Source organism: Carcharodon carcharias, chromosome 1 (genome assembly GCF_017639515.1).
Source record: "Carcharodon carcharias isolate sCarCar2 chromosome 1, sCarCar2.pri, whole genome shotgun sequence".
In the NCBI taxonomy this organism is placed as follows: Eukaryota; Metazoa; Chordata; class Chondrichthyes; order Lamniformes; family Lamnidae; genus Carcharodon; species Carcharodon carcharias.
In genome coordinates this window covers 196,550,407-196,567,522 of record NC_054467.1, presented here as the reverse complement: position 1 = coordinate 196,567,522, position 17,116 = coordinate 196,550,407, and the positions used below count along the sequence as shown (strand labels likewise).

The following is a 17,116-nucleotide window of genomic DNA, read 5'->3' as shown; positions in this document are numbered from 1 at the left end:
CACGCCAGGGTGTGTCCGGGCGGCGGACAAGGGCGAGAAAATGGAAAGTGTGCAGCAGTAGTCCGTACAAAAAGCTCCTCTGCGCCATGCCAAATGGCACGGAGGGCATGTCCCCGAGGCGGCTCATATTGCGGGGCACCAGCATCCGAGGGAGGGGTCAGGGCTTGGGGCCAATGTGGAATTCCGTCCGAACAGGGGAACGTTCGGCAGGAAGACCACCGCGCACCTCGAGACCTAAAATTGCTTCGGGTCCGAGCACGGCCGTCCTTAGGTCTTGGATGGCATCGGCTGCGATCTGGACACTTGCAGACGCTCGACGCACCAACTCCTGCGGGAGCATCCAGCCCAGTCCTCCGCCACCCAGCACGTCCCCGATCCTGGTCACCCCTGCAGCCACAGCCCTCCTCTCCGCCAACCATTGAAAGGACGGAAGGGCAGATTCCTAAGCAGCGGCTCTCTGACGATAGCCGCTACTCCTGACGGGGGGAGAGCTGCGTCGCGAGGCGACCATGTTCCAGACTTTGACCAGGTCCTGGTAAAAGACGGGCAACGCCTGCAAGGAGCCACCGAGGCCCCTCTGCTCTATAAACAGGAGCTGCACGTCATAATTCAGGCTGTGCACCTGATGGAAGAAATACGTCGTCAGGGCACACCATCTCGGAGGAGGCTCAACGTAAAGGTATCGCTGCAGGGTCTGAAGGCGGAAAGTCGCCACCTGTGTGCGTAGGCACACTAGCGCCTGACCGCCCTCCCTAAGTGGGAGACTCAGAACCTCAGCAGCGACCCAGTGCAATCTTTTGTCCCAGAAGAAGTCGACAAACAATTTCTGGATTTTTGTGACAAAGTTTGGGGGAGGGGTCAAAGTGACCAGCCGATACCACAACATGGCGGCAATCAGCTGGTTTATGACCAGGACTCGACCCCGGTAAGACAGCACTCAGAGCAGTCCTGTCCAGCGCCGCAGGCGAGCGGTGACTTTTGTCTCCAGTTCCTGCCAGTTAGCCGGCCAGGATTCCTCAGCAGGGCAGAGATGGACCCACAGGTAGAGGAGGCTGGTCCTGCTTCAGGTGAAAGGCCTGAGCTCCTTGGGTAGGGGATCCATCTGCCACGGGCCGACCAGTAGTCCAGAACATTTATCTCAGTTAATCCTGGCAGAAGAAGCAGCAGGGTAGACCTCCTGGCACTCGCACATCCTCCGCAGGTCAGCCGGGTCACTAAACATAAGGAGCACGTCTGCCTTCAATCTAAGGTGATTGCATCAGCATGCCGTTGCATTGAGATCAACACTGGCAGGATGGTGGCTGTCATGATGGCCTTGGTCCCAAACATCGGTGCTGCACAGCTGCGCGTGCTGAAGTCTAGCGCTGATGCCATAGTCGACCTCCAACACTGTCAACACAAGAGGAGTGTGGGGCAGCTCGGTCTCACTCCAGCTTCCCTTTCTCCTAAAGGAGTCAGCCAGGGGCCATCGGGCACCCTAAGGAGGAGGGCTAGCAGCTGAACACCTCGGGGCCATCCACCCAGGTGACTCTGGGAATTTCCAGCCAATCCAAATCCCGTTTTCCTGTGACCCCCGCAACTCCAGCTCAACAGGCCAATTAGAGTGCATCTGGCCCATAGCAGGACACCCAAAGCAAGCGGGGCCACTGTGCTGTCAGCTTGAACCATGAGGGATACTGGTCCAAACTTTAATAAGGACATTGCAAGGGGCTCTGAATGCCTCCAACCAGAGACTGCACCATGGCCTCCTTTTGCTGCAGGATCCTACAACTTGTCCAGTAGGCCAATTGTTCTGGTGCCCCCTAAAACGCCCAAGGGGTGATAAGTTCTGGAGCATTTGGTGGCACTTTCATGCTTTTGCATTGCTTGAGTGAGCAGAAAAGCTTCAGAGGCCCAACTCCAAGCATGTTAATGGAGCTGAAGAGTTTCAGCTGTGGAAGAATGCTCACTTTTGACAAGCCTTTTCAAGTGCATGGCCGCTTCCCTCACTCCGCACTCATCCCCCAGCATGCACTTGTGCACTTCCTTCAATCTGAGCTGTCTTGCCCACCCCCATCACCCTCACTGCAGCTCTTGACCTGGTGCCGCAATGAAAGCCAGCCAGGAAAAAGTGACTTCATTGTGCACCCCTCCCCAACACCTCCAACAATGCATAGCGCTTCTTCCTTGATGTTCTACGGGCAATGCTTGCATGTGCTGCGCAAGGTTGTGTGCACTCACCTTTGAGTTCCCCTTGTAGTTCAGGCCGCCAGGTGCACACCTTTTAAAGGCAATTGTGAAGATCACCGTTCTGAAGTCACGCCAACGTGGGCAATAAATTTGACGTGGAAGAATGATTCCGGCAAGCAGGGCTTATAATGAGATGCTAAAGTATTCGAATTAGGTTCCCGACGTGCAGCAGCGGGAAATGCGGCCCAACATTGATGGGTGGAGCGGACAAATGCAAACTAGTTTCAAGACGGCGTAAAACTGACTTCTGACCTTCACAGCTCACAATCGCCATGACGCCAACGGAACCGGACGATTCCGGTGTAGGAGTCTGTCTGCCTTCAATCTGAGGTGATTGCATCAGCATGCCGATGCATTCAGGTCAGCACTAGCAGGATGGTGGCTGTCATGGTGGCCTTGGTCCCAAACATCGGTGCTGCACAGCTGCGCGTGCTGAAGTCTAGCGCTGATGCCATAGTCGACCTCCAACACTGTCAACACAAGAGGAGTGTGGGGCAGCTCGATCTCACTCCAGCTTCCCTTTCTCCTAAAGGAGTCAGCCAGGGGCCATCAGGCATCCTAGGGAGGAGGGCTAGGAGCTGAACACCTTGGGGCCATCCACCCAGGTGACTCCGGGAAATTCCAGTCAATCCAAATCCCGTCTTCCTGTGACCCCCGCAACTCCAGCTCAACAGGCCAATTAGAGTGCATCTGGCCCATAGCAGGATACCCAAAGCAAGCGGGTCCACTGTGCTGTTAGCTTGAACCATGAGGGATACTGGTCCAAACTTTAATAAGGACATTGCATTTAATTTAATCTAAATTTAACTACTGGTTTTAAAATTAATGGAAGTCAAAAGCAATGGTGGGTGATAAGATGGGTAGAGAAAAACAGGCTAACCAGTAATTAATGAATTCAAGTAATGTGCCATCAGTAAATGCAAATACAGCTACAGAAGGAGCATGCCCTGTAGAAATTAATGAATTAAATAGGCACTGAAGACAAAAAAAAAATTACAGGACAATGGAGCTGTGAATTTGTCAATCTTTTCACTTTCCATTGCAACACTATAAACTATTCCTCAAAAGGCACTACTTCCTATTACATTTTGTGGGCAATGTGACAGGAGACCCACGTGTTTCAACAACAATTGTTGGTAAAATTATCTGGTTTTCCAGGAGTCCCATCTCCAATTATTTATTGTGGCTGAAATAGAGAGAAATTGCTCTCATCAGCGGACGGATAAAGAACCAGAGAACACCAATTATTTGAACAGAGGGGACGGGGGAGCATCCCAGCTTTGAGCTCTTCGCAGTCACACTCTCTAGTAGGCTCTCCGGATGGCACGTTCTTCTTGGACTTTCCCCTTCCTTCTGATCCATGTGGCTCAGACCCAGCTCTGAATTAAATTGCAAGTAAGACGGATGACGTTTGAAGTGGCGGGAGGGTGGTGTGGAGTTGAGTCGCTTTCGACTGTTGCTAAAATGTTTAAGCTGAGCACACTTCCTGCATGGTCCTAAACCATGCAAACTTCAATAATCCCTGGCTCGTTCTGCTGCATATGCATTCAATGTGCTCAAAATCATGATGAGGGATCTGCATAGAGTGGATGAGGAGAGGCTGTTCCCATTGGCAGAAGGACTGGAAACTAGAGGACAGCAATTTGGGGCAATTGCCAAAAGAAGTAGAGGCGAATTAAGCTGTTACCTGAAAGGGAAAAACGTGCAGGGTTATGGGGAGAAGGCACTAAGGGAATTGCTCCTTCGGAGAGCTGGTGCAGACACTATGGGCCGAATGGCCTCCTTCTAAACTGTCATAATTTTACAATTCTGTGATTCTATAATATTAAGCAAATTGCATAAGAACCAGTGGCGACATGAGGAAAAACTTATCCATGCAGTGAGTGGTTAGGATCTGGAATGCACTGCCTGAGAGTGTGGTGGAGGCAGATTCAAAGTTGGCTTTCAAAAAGGAATTGGATGCGCACCTGAAGAAAAAATATTTGCAGGGCTACAGAGAAAAGGGTTAATGAGTGGGATTAGCGATATTGCTCTTGGAGTGCTGGCATGAACAAAGCAGACCAAAAGGTCTCTTTCCATGCTCTAACCATTATATGATTCTATGGGCTATAGTAAAATAAAAGAAATACAAATGTATAGACAAAATATTAAAATTATCCACATTAAAAGAACATCACTAAACAAATGATTGGTACAATTAGCATGTAATTTAGGATTACACTGTCACTTTATCAAATAGAATTATAAAATATATAAAAATGACAAACCTCTTCACAAAGACAAATTGCTGCATTAGAAAGAGAACACAGCCCATCTGGAGTCTTCTTAAGCTCTTGGTTCTGTAGATTATCTACACACGTATTCTAAAAGTTAAAACAGATCAAATAATCAGCATTTTGGCTAATTTTCATTGGAACTACATTATCATGGAAGTAAAATTTGAAATGGGCAAAGGCAAAGTTCTATCTTTGAGGCTCTGAATTAGCAATAAAAGCTTAGTGCAAATGATTTGTTATAATTACAGAAGGGTTTGCATGATTGATCGGGGTTTTTCCTATTAAATAAACAAAAACATATTATCAGCTGCATTTTCCATAACAAAACCATTAAGCTATTTTAATTCAATAGGGAACAGAGGCTTAAAATGAAAGATGGAAGAACAGTACAAGGAAATGTCAGCAGCGATGAATAAACGAGAAAATGGAAACAAAATGGCTCATTCCCCATCTTGCCCTCTCTTTTGTTGGTTATTTTCAAAAAGCTTTTGATAAAGTCCCATATAAGAGGTTAGTGTACAAAATTAAAACACATGGGATTGAGGGTAATATTGTGGCATGGATTGAGAATTAACAGACGGGAAACAGAGAGTAGGAATAAATAGGTCTTCTTCAGAGTGGCAGGCGGTGACTAGTGGGTTACTGCAGGGATCAATTCTTGGGCTCCAGCTATTCACAATGATTTGGATGAGGGAACCAAATGTAAGATTTCCAAGTTTGCTGACGATGCAAAACTTGGAGGGAATGTGAGTGGTAAGGAGGATGTTAAGAGGCTTCAAGGCGATTTAGACAGGTTGAGTGAGTGGACAAATACATGGCAGATGCAGTATAACGTGGATAAGTGAGAAGTTATCCACTTCGATAGGAAAAACAGAATGGCAGAGTATTATTTAAACGGTGATCGTTTGGGAAGTGTTGATGTACAAAGGGACCTCGGTGTCCTTGAACACCAATCACTGAAAGCAAACGTGCAGGTGCAAGCAAGCAGTTAAGGCGGCAAATGGCATATTGGCCTTCATTGTGAGAGGACTTGAAGGTTCACCAGACTGATTCCTGGGACGGCAGGATTGTTGTATAAGGAGAGATTGGGTCGACAAGGCCTGTGTAGAAGAATGAGAGAGGATCTCATTGAAACTTAAATAATTCCGACGGGGCTGGACAACTGGATGCAGGAATAAAAACAAAAAAACTGCGGATGCTGGAAATCCAAAACAAGTTCTGTCGAGTTCTGTCGAAGGGTCATGAGGACTCGAAACGTCAACTCTTTTCTTCTCCGCCGATGCTGCCAGACCTGCTGAGTTTTTCCAGGTAATTCTGTTTTTGTTTTGGATGCAGGAAAGATGTTTCCCTTGGCTGGGGGGTCTAGATCAATGGATCACAGTCTCAGTATATGGGGTAGGCCACTTAGGACTGAGAAACTTCTTCACTCAGAGGTTGGTGAACCTGTAGAGCTCTCTACCACAGAAGGCTGTGAAGACCAAATCACTGAATATGCTTAAGAAGGAAATAGATAGATTTCTAGACTCTAAAGGTGCCAATGGGTATGGGAAGAGAGCGGGAGTATGGTGTTGAGATAGAGGATCAGCCATGATCATATTGAATGGTGAAGCAAGCTCAAAGGCTGAATGACCTACTCCTGCACCTATTTCCTATGTTTCTATGAATATGACCAATATATCTCCTTTATAGCCCATTAAGCAGCTTTGATGAATACAGTCTAGTGTTATTACAAAGTTACAATTCAAATATGATAATTTACTTCATTATTTAATGCTGAGAAATTTACTTGGTTTTGTTCAAATGACTGAGTAGCTTATTTTTCAAAATGGAAAACACAGCTTCAAGTAATCAGCAGTAGCCTTCACTCTGAATTGGAAATTCCTTAATTTGAATTATTTGTTAATTTGATTTGAAATTGTGTGAAAAAAATTCTACAAAGACCACTTAAAAATTGCTTATCATGAATTATTGGAAAATTTTAAAACAAAAATCAACTGAGTAGGAACAGATTGTAAATCAGAAAAGAAAGTGTATTTGACATCCATATAGTACTACTAAATTTTAACTTAATACTGTGCTGTCACATTATGGTCTTGGTTTGAATTAATTTACTTTTCAGTTTTTTTAAAGGCATCAATTCACCACAGAAACAGTTTATACACAACCTTGTGCTATTCTGGTACAATGTTTGGAGAACATTTACTAATTAAGTGTGGGAGAACAATAAATTTGCGAATCAGAACAGTAAAATAGCATATCAAGTATTTACATGCTAAGCAATTTCTAGCACCGTTTAGAAACAAAGTCCATCACTGGTAAATCAAACTCACTGAAGAATGTTTCAGTTGCTCCAATGATTTCAAGAAACAATCATATCCAATCATTCCTTCTTTCTCTGGTGCAAAAGGTACATTAGCAGCAGCTGCAGAAGCAGCTAATGCTACTTCAATCCATTCAAGTAGGAACTTCAAAGACCCACGCTGCACTGCAAGACCCAATAGTAGCTCTGAAGCCAATCTTCGCCCTTGAATGTCAGCTCCAGAACTGGGCATGGTCATCTTCTTTAAAAATGTAGTCACTTGTGCGAGGCAATCCAAACCAACTTGAGGGATTTTATTTTCATTTGCTAGAGAAAGTGGAGGTAGAGAATTGATAACTGTGCATGCTGTGCACAAAACATCATTGCACAGGCTCAAGCTTGGATCTAGCCTTGATTGTTGCCAGTTTTGTTGAATTAGTGCAAAGAGTAGACTTAAGCCAGTCTTCACTCCCATCTCAATCAGAACATCAGTACCCGATTTTATTCTCGTATTCCTGGCCAATGCATCTCCCAAATCTAATCTACTGTCAGAACTCTGCCTTTGTACTTGATGCCCCGGTCTGAACCGATCGTGATATTTGTTAGAAAGTGCGTGGAATATTCTCTGAAGTGACAATAGTCGCATGTGTAAGGCAACAGCAAAAGGTGAATTTCCAAAGACTGTTCTGGCCAAATTCTGCTGGCTGCTGAGCAGTGCGGAGAGATACTGCTCACGTTCTTCCACAGCTGAGGACTCATGTTCAAAATCTGGCAACCGAGGACCAATCAGATGTTGGGCCTGCTGAGAAATCCCTACCACTTCTTTGTTATGGAGTAGCTTTTCATATAATGCAGAGGCACCTTCCCTTGTTGCTGCAGATTCACTGTCTTCCAAGGCCCAGGAACTATTCAGATGTTCAAGCCATTTGAGTATTACATTTGTGGGACATGTAACCATTTTCTAATGTTAAATCTGGAAAAAGGAAAAAAAAATACACATGACTCTTCTGGGTATTATTACCACCATCTTTTACTCTCTTTACAATACCTATAGAGTAAGATTTGGTACCCTGCACAATTATCCTTGCATAAGAACGCAAGCTAAATCAAGGATTAAAAAAGCTTGAACACAACTCTATCTTAATTTAACTGTATTTTAATTTACATAGAATTTACAAAACAGGAGAAGGTCATCCTGCCCAAATCATCTATAGCGGTGTTTTTGCTCCACATAAGCCTCCTCGATCATAAGAAATAGGAGGTGTAGGCCATTCAGCCCAATGACCCTGCTCCGTTATTCAATAAGATCTTGGCTGATCTGGTGTGACCTTAACTCCACTTTCCTGCCTGCTCCCATTACCCTTGACTCCCTTATCAATCAAAAATTGTCTAACTCAGCCTTGGAAGTATTCAGTGACCCAGCCTCCACTACTTTCTGTGGAAGAGAATTCCAAAGACTAAGGAAGGTCAGAGAAGAAATTCCTCCTCATTTCCATCTTAAATGAGAGACCTCTTACTTTTAAACTGTGTCCCCGAGTTCTAGGTTCCGCCACAAGAGGAAACATCCTCTTAGCATCTACCATATCAAGCCCCTTCAGAACCTTATATGTTTCAATAGGATCGCCTCTCATCCTTCTAAACTTCAATGGGCATAAGTCCAACCTTTCCTCATAAGACAACCCCTTCATCCCAGAGGTCAGCATACTGAACCTCCCCTGAGCTACTTCCAATGCAAGTATATCCCTCAAGTAAACAGAGAACTGTACACAGTACTCCAGATGCAGCCCAGCAATGCGCTATACAACTGTAGTAAGAAATCCTTACTCTTATACTCCACCCCCCTTCCCAAAAGACAGATGTCAGGTAGAAAATACATTTGAGAATCAGGTTGAATATTGAAGGTATACATGGGAAGTGAAAAAACAAATAAGAGAAGCAAAGAGGGAGTATGAAAAGAGATTGGCAGCTAACACAAAAGGGAATCCCACGTTTTCTATAGGCAAATAAATAGTAAAAGGATGGTAGGTCCGATTAAGGACCAAAAAGGGGATTAACCTATGGAGGCAAAAAGCATAGCTGAGACATTAAATTAATACTTTGCAACTGTCTTTATCAAGGAAGAAGATGCTACCCAGGCTATGATGAAAAAGGAGGTAATTCAGACACTAGAGGGTTTAAAATTGACAAAGAGGTGACATTGGGCAGCTGCCTGTACTTAAAGATGGCAAGGCACCAGGACTGGATAAGATAATTTCCTCAGTGTCCTTGGATGCAAGAGTTGAAATTGTGTAGGCACTGCCCATAATTTCTTTAGACTCAGGGGTGATACCAGAGGACTGGAGAATTGCAAACATACTCTTGTTCAAAAAAGGGTGTCAAGATAACCCCACACAACTACAGGCCAGTCAGTTTAATTTCAGTGGTGGAGAAACAATCCAGGACAAAATTCATAGTCACATGGATAATGCAAGTTAATTAAGGAACGTAGGCATGGATTTCTTGAGGGAAAATCGTGGTTAACTAACACGCTGGAACTTACTGAAGAGGTAACAGAGAGCGGGTTGATGAGGGCGATGCTGTTGATGTGGTGTACATGGATTTCCAAAAAGCATTTGATACAGTGCCGCACAACAGACTTGTGAACAAAGTTACAGCTCATGGAATAAAAAGCACAATAGCAGCATGGATGCGAAATTAGCTGAGTGACAGGAGACAGAAAACTGTGGTTAATGGATGCTTCTCCGGCTGGAAGAAGGTGTAGTGGAGTTCCCCAGGGGTCAGTTTTGGGACCCTTGCTTTTCCTGATATATATTTATGATCTAGATTTTGGTGTACAGGGCATAATCAAAAAGCTAGCGGTGATACAAACCTTGGAAGCATTGTGAACTGTTAGGAGGATAGTGTAGAACTTCAAAAGGACATAGGCAAGTTGGTGGAATACATGGATAAGTGACAAATGAAGCGCAATGTGGAGAAATATGAAGTGATTCAATTTGGTAGGAAGAACATGGAGAGATAATACAAAAAAAAGGGGTACAATTCCAAAGTGAGCGCAGGAGCAGAGGGACCTGCATGCATATGTGGATAAGTCATTGAAGGTGGCAGGACAGGTTGCGAGGACAGTTAAAGCATATAGTATCCTAGGCTTTATTAATAGCGGATAGAGTACAAGAGCAAAGAGGTTTTGTTGAACTTGTATAAGACGCTGATTCAGCGTCATCTGGAGTACTGGGCTCTTTCTGGGCGCTGCACTTTAGGGAGGATATGAAGGCACTGGAGAGAGTGCAGAAAAGATTGACACAAATGATTCCAAGGGCAAGGAACTTCAGTGACACAGACAGATTGGAGAAGTTAGGACTGGTTTCCTTGGAAATCATGAGTTGTCTTGACAGTAGACAGGGATAAACTGTTCCCACTCATAAAAGGATCTAGAATGAGAGTGCACAGATTTAAACTAATTGGCAAAAGAAGCAGAAAGCATTATGAGAAAAACTTTTTCACGCCACGAGTGTGGATAGGGTCTGGTGTGCACTGCCAGAGAGTGTGGTGGAGGGAGGTTCAATTGAAGCATTCAAATGGGAATTAGGCTGTTATCTCAGAAAGAAAAATGTGCAGGGTTTTGGGGAGAAGGTGGGAGAATGGCACTAAGTGAAATGTTCATTCGGAATGCTAGTGCAGACATAGGCTGAATGACCTCCTTCTGCGCTGTGACAATTCTGTGATTCTGTGATAAAGGTCAACATTCGGCCTTCTTAATCATTTGCTGTACCTGCATGCTAAATGTTTGATTCATGTACAAGATCACCCAGTTTCCTCTGTACTGTATCCTGCTTTGTTATTCTTTCTGCCAAAGTGCACAAACTCACATTTTCCTACATCGTACACTTCAATCAAACTTTTTCCTACTCATTTCACCTCTCTATATACCTTTGCAGACTCTTTGCATCCTACCTATCTTTGCATCATCAGCATATTTGGCTACAATACAGTCGGTCCCTTCATTCAAGTCATTAATATAGATTGTAAATAGTTGAGGTCCTGTGACACTCGCTAGGTACAGTTTGCCAACCTGAAAATGACCAACTTATCCTGAATTTCTTTTCCTGTTAGGTAGCAAATCCTCTATCCCAGGGCTTCCCAAACTGTGTGTCATGACCCCATTGGGGTTACACGACGAAATTTTGGGATCATGAGGCCCGAGTGTTAACAGCTGCAAGAGTTCTTCAAACCCTTGCGTCTTTTGTAATGGTGTGTGTGGCCTAACTGACCAATCTTTGAGGTTCGATTCCTGTTCCAAACAAAAGTGAAAAGGTAGGTGTTTTTTTTAAAGAAACCCTGCAGTTCAAACAGTGCGCCTCTCACAACTCTGCACCCCTCCTCTCTCACAGCTCACCACCTCCCTGCTCACTGCCCTCCCCCCACTCTCACAGCTCTGCACCCAACGCCCCCAGGCTCACCATCCCCCAATGTGCTGTAACAACTCCCCAATGCCCCACTTCCCTCAGCTCCTCCCCCACTCTCACAGCTCACCCCACTTCCCACCCTCAGCTCTATGCCCCTGACCTGCCTCACACTTTGGGGGTCACAGCAATTTTCAAGCCTCACTGGGGTCACAGCGGGAAAAAGTTTGGGAAGCACTGCTCGTCCATACTAATGTAATCACTCTCAACACCATGAGCTTTATCTTACCTTTAGCAGTAACCATTTATGTGGTACCTTATCAAATGCATTCTCAAAATCCAAATACATTACATCTTTTGGTTCCCTTTATCTACCCTGCTAGCTATATCTTCATAGAATTCTAATAAATTTGTCAAACTCAATTTCACTTCCACAAAACCCATGTTTACTTTGCCTGATGGTAACATGATCTTCTAAATGTCCTGCTACCAACACCTTAATTATGGATTCTACCATTTTCACATGACAGCTGTTTGACTAACTGGCCCATAGTTTCATGCTTTCTGTCTCCCTCCTTTCTTGAATGGTGGAATTTTTCAATCTGCTGGGACATTTTCAAAATCTAGGGAATTTTGAAATATCACAACCAATGCATTCATTATCGCGTCAGCTCGTTCCTTTAAAACGCCATGATGCAGGCCATCAGATCCAGGAGACTTTTCAGTCTTTCATCCCAGTAGTTTTCCTAGTACGTTTCATCCAGTGATCGTGATTGTTTTAAGTTCCTCTCTCCTTTTTCCCTCACCTTTTCTACTATTCTTGGGGTGCTTTCTGTGTCTTTGACTGTGAAAACAGATACAAAATACCTGTTCGGTCTCTGCCATTTCCTTGTTTCCGATTATTATCTCCTCAGTCTCACCCTCTATGGGACCAATGTTCACTGTCGCTACACTTCCTTTCATGTACTTGTAGAAGCTGTTACTATCTGCTTTTCTCTCATACTCCAATTTCTCTGTATTTAATTATTTCTTTAGCCATCCGTAGCTGATTTCTAAAGTTTTCCTAATCTTCTGGCCTACCACTAATCTTTTCAGTAACATACATCTTTTTAAAATTTGACACCATCCTCAACTTCCTTAGTTCACCACAGATGACGCATCCTTTTCAAAGTCTTTCTTTCTCAACGGAATGTATCTTTGTTGAGAGTTATGAAATAGCTCCTTAAAGGTCTGCCTCTGCTTCCCTGCCAACTTGTTTGTTAATTTATATTCCCATTTCACTTTAGCCAACTCTATCTTCATACCCTCGTAATTGCCTTTATTTAAGGTTAAGACACTAGTTTCAGACCCAAATTTTTCACACTCAAACTGAATGTGAAATTCTATCATATGATGGGGGAGTTCAAGAATCTAGGGAATTTTGGAAAATCATAACCAGTACATCCACTATCTCTGCAGCTAGCTCTTTTAGAACCCATCAGGTCCTGGGGAATTATCAGCCATTAGTCCTTTAAGTTTATCTAACACTCTTTCTCTGCTGATATTAAATACTTTTAAGTTCTTCACTCATAAAAGCCCCTTGGTTACCCTCTATTTCTGGTATGTAATTTGTGTCTTCCACTGAGAAGACAGACACAAAATATTTGTTTGAAGTCTCTGCTATTTCCTCAATCCCCATGATAATTTCCCTGGTCTCTGTCTCAGGGACCAACATTTACATTACCTACTCTCCTTTTATATACTTGTAAAAGTTTACAATCCGCATTCCTGACTAGTTTATTCTCATTGTACTTTTGCCCTTCTTAAATCAACCTTTTGGACACCCATTGCTGGTTTCAGGGTGACGACTATTCTTCACAACATAATAAGGCTCTCCTTTTAATCTAGTACTATTCTTAACTTCCATAGTAAGCCAAGGGTGGATCTTTCTTGCTGAGTTTTGTTTTAAATGTTTCCCAGTTTATTTACAATCATATCTTTTAGTCTATTTCCCTGATCAATCTTGGACAGCTCTCTCCTGATACCTATGTAATCGGCTTTGTTCAAGTTTAAAATTCTTGTTTTGGACTCCAGTATGCTGCGCTCAAAAAACATAGGATTCGATAGCATTTTTATAATTTCACCCAGGTCCTCATCCACACGCCAAGAATCTTTTATTACCTTATTATTAATTAACCCTGCCTTACAAGACAACTGTAAATCTAAAATAGCTTTATCCGTAGTCATAAGTATCATGCTAGGAAACAGTTGCAAAAACATTCTACAAACTCATCTTCAAGTCTACCTTTGCTAATCTGAATGGTCTAGTCCATAAGAAGATTGAAGTCCCCTAATATTATTACCTTACCTTTGTTACAAGCTTCAATTATTTCAAAACAACAAAGCAAGCACTATTAACTTAACACTATAGTTTATAATTACTTATGCCATCAATTCAGTTCTACTTTTTATTACCCCCAAGAATTCTCTGATACATTATATGAATCTTGAAGGTTCATTCACTTTTCTAGGTCCATCACTTTCCTGGGTGGGGCCAATTCAAAGGTACACCACAGCCCTCAGGAAGTCACTTTGATTCTCCTCAGTGTTCCAGTTATTCTCCTGAGATAAGATTTTGTACAATTTACTTAATACCTCGCGATTATGGATGCCTCAAATACCAACAGCCTTCCAAATTAATTCTGACTGCTTCCTGCCACAAGGCTGTGTGGACTACTGTAATTTTTTTCCTCTAACTGCAAACTAGGCAAAGCTTCCAGCTGCTTTTTCTCCTCACGATATCCAAAACTGAGCATGAACCTCACCTGCATTCCACGTGGTGATCAAACTTAAAGTGCAAGCCTGATTAATAATCATCTCCTGTTGGCTCTCTTAATCCAATGAGATGCAGTCTACACCGAAGTCAAATTGCAACTGCCTGCTTTCTGAGCAAACACCCAAATAACTTATACCCCTACAGCCCATCTCCATGACAATGTAGCATACTTTGGGATGTCCTCAAACTGAAATAAATTATTGTACCTTCAACACATGTTCGATTCTGCAATCCATATGAATAATTTACATGTCTAATGGATGAATGGCCCCTTGTCCAGAATTTCTGTCTCTTATCAAGGAACTCCCTTGTTAAGCAACTGCCTCTAACTTTTTCTCATCTGGGTACTAATAATGTAAATCTTTTATCGAAGTAAGTAGGAACCCTCTGGCTCTACCACAAGCCTAACGAAAGGTAATCTATCATTCAAGTGTTTCCACTGTCAACTCCAACCTTATTGAATAAACATAGGTTATCTTTTAATAGTAATAAACTCAAGCTTGCTTGAGTTGCATTTACATCAGAGTAGTGTTTATCAGTTTTGCAACCTGATGCCTCTAATATCTAGTCAAAATTTTAACTCCTAAAACTAAAAATTATATTCCAAAACATATGAATTATTAACTCGATTTTCACAATATTACGCTCTGTCCAATGATATAGCTACAGTTGGACTTTTAAATGACTCTCACCAGCATTTTCTGATACTTACTATTCCTAATCTCCATCATACTGATTATACTTCTTGATTTTGTAAGCCAAGGACTTGTCATTATGTCACCCCTTACTATCAGTGCTGCTCCTCCTCCTTTTCCATTCTGCCTGCATTTTCAAAGTGTTATGCACCCTGGAATATGCATTTCCCAATCTTGTTCACCTTCCAATCACCTCTCTGTAATGGCACTCATATCAAAATCATTTATCTCTGCTTGTGCTGTTAGTTAATCTATTTTACAAATGCTTCGTGCATTCAGATAAAGATCCAGTAATTTTATTTTTCTCAACTACTATTCTTTCCATAGATATTATTCACTGATGCTGCCCTTGTTAAACTTCTATCCCTTCCTATCCCACTCTGTTTCTCTTTAGCAAAATCACTACACTGGTCTATTGCCTCAACATTTCTTTTCAGATTTCTAAACCTCCCTTCACCGGATACTTCCCCACCCTCTTTTAGTTTAAAGCTCTATCCGGAGGCCCACTTATATGACTCACCAGGACAATGATCCCAGCCCAGCTTATGTGGAGTCCATCACAACAGAACTGCTCCCTCTTTCCCTAGTACTGATGCTGTGCCCCATGGATCAAACACTGTCTTCCCACTGCAATATTCTTTGAGCAATATGTTTATCTGCTTGACCCTATGCCAATTGGCATGAGGCTCAGGTAACAATCCAGAGATTATTATCTTTGAGGTTCAGCATTTTCGTTTGGGCTCTAACTCCTCAAACTCACTCATCAGAACATCATTCCTATTTCAATTAATGTCATTTGTTCCTACATGGACCACAGAGTTCTCCCTTTTCCAATTCATCTCTAGTCGGAAGGTGTTGCACCAGGCAGCCAATGCAATCTTTGGAACTCCTGCAAAAAATCCATCTATCCCCCTGACTATACTGTCCCCCATCATTCTTTTCCCCTTTCCTCATTTGAATGAATTCCTGCACAACAGTGCTAAGAGTAGTTCACTGATCACCCTGCAGTCTTTGTTCTCACTCACGTAAGAAGCAAGTACCTTGTAGTTGTTGCTCAAAGTCAAATGCTGAGGCTCTCCATCACAACATCTTGGATCCCTATGCCTGCCTGACTTGCCATCACAGCCTCCTGTCCCTAACCACCAATCAACTCTAAAGTTCTGCTTAGTCTGAGGATTGTGACTGGGTGTCTGAAACAAAGTGTCCAGGTAATTGCCCCCCTCCCTGATGCCCCGTAATGTCTACAGCTCGGACTCCAGCTCAACAATTCTGAGCTGAAGTTGCTCAAGCTGCAAGTACAGCCTTCCAGGATCTCAATGCTTACACATGCACATTTACAGCACACCACCTGCCCGACCATGTCTAACTAGCCTTACTTATTATGCCTTCTATAGTATCATGTGCAAATTTTACCTTTGGAGAGAAACACAGTGAACATTTCAGATCAATGATTTTTCAATAACTCCGTTTCTCTCCACAAGGCTGTCTGACCCGCTGTGCATCTCCAACAGTTTCAGTTTTTATTTCAGAGTTCCAGCAACTGAAGTACTTTGTTTTTATAAATTTTATCTTCTTGATTTCATGATACCTGGGGTCACTGTCGACACCATTTTAGCAGATAATCAATAAGGAGTTACAAATGAAGTGAATCACATGATTTTAAAACACTAACACATTCCACTTTTTGTCTGACCATTTCAACAATACATGCATAAAATGTTAAATTATATGCCATGCAAATATGAGCACCGAGATCATATGCCCAACAGCAGTGCCAGTTACTAACCAAAATTACAATTAGTTTAATTTTTTGAATTTAACTTAGAACTTTAAAAACTGTAAAAGAAACTGCAAGCTGGCAACACTTAACTGAAATTGTCCATCGGGAAAAAAAGACTTGCAGTTATATAGTGCTTTTCATGACCACCAGATGTTTCAAAGTGCTTTACAGCCAGTGTTAAATATCTAATAGGTTCTGTTGATGGATGTTAAATACCCAGCAGTTTAAGACAATGAAGTGAACAGGTTTTGGGTATTGATTAGTTAATTGTACTCAAATGTACATATAAAGAAGAGTCAGCTAGCACTGGCAGGGTTTGGGAGTTCTCCGACTTACCATTGGGGACCTGGGGTGGAGGGCGTTGCACGGTGCAGTCCCGTACAACTGTAGGTTGTTCTGGTTCATAAACTCCCAGGATGCATGTGTGTTTTGCAACATTGTGGAGTCTGTGGACCATGGTTATGTCTCGTGTTGTAGACTGCACCCCCTTTTTGGTTATTTAAAAAGCCTTTTGTCTTTGTTTTGTTTGCATGTCAGTCCCACACTCCTGCTTTTCGGATACCGGTGCAGAGAGGGGTGGGGAGGGAGGAGGCCCTCCTCACAAAGACTGCAGGGTGATCAG

At 42.9% G+C, this 17,116-nt stretch overlaps 1 protein-coding gene across 9 annotated transcripts in view; it reads right to left on the bottom strand.

Annotated features, from left to right (window-relative positions):
- LOC121285080 (probable E3 ubiquitin-protein ligase HERC1) overlaps nucleotides 1–17,116 on the bottom strand; it is a 436,191-nt gene that overhangs the window by 387,300 nt on the left and 31,775 nt on the right. For all 9 annotated transcript variants that reach the window (XM_041201223.1, XM_041201218.1, XM_041201210.1 and 6 more), the window contains exons 2-3: nucleotides 6,836–7,777; nucleotides 4,497–4,592 (exon numbers count right to left, since the gene is read on the bottom strand). In XM_041201223.1, coding sequence (XP_041057157.1) covers nucleotides 4,497–4,592; nucleotides 6,836–7,762 — 1,023 coding nt within the window. In that variant the 5' untranslated portion in view covers nucleotides 7,763–7,777. The remainder of the gene's footprint in view (nucleotides 1–4,496; nucleotides 4,593–6,835; nucleotides 7,778–17,116) is intronic.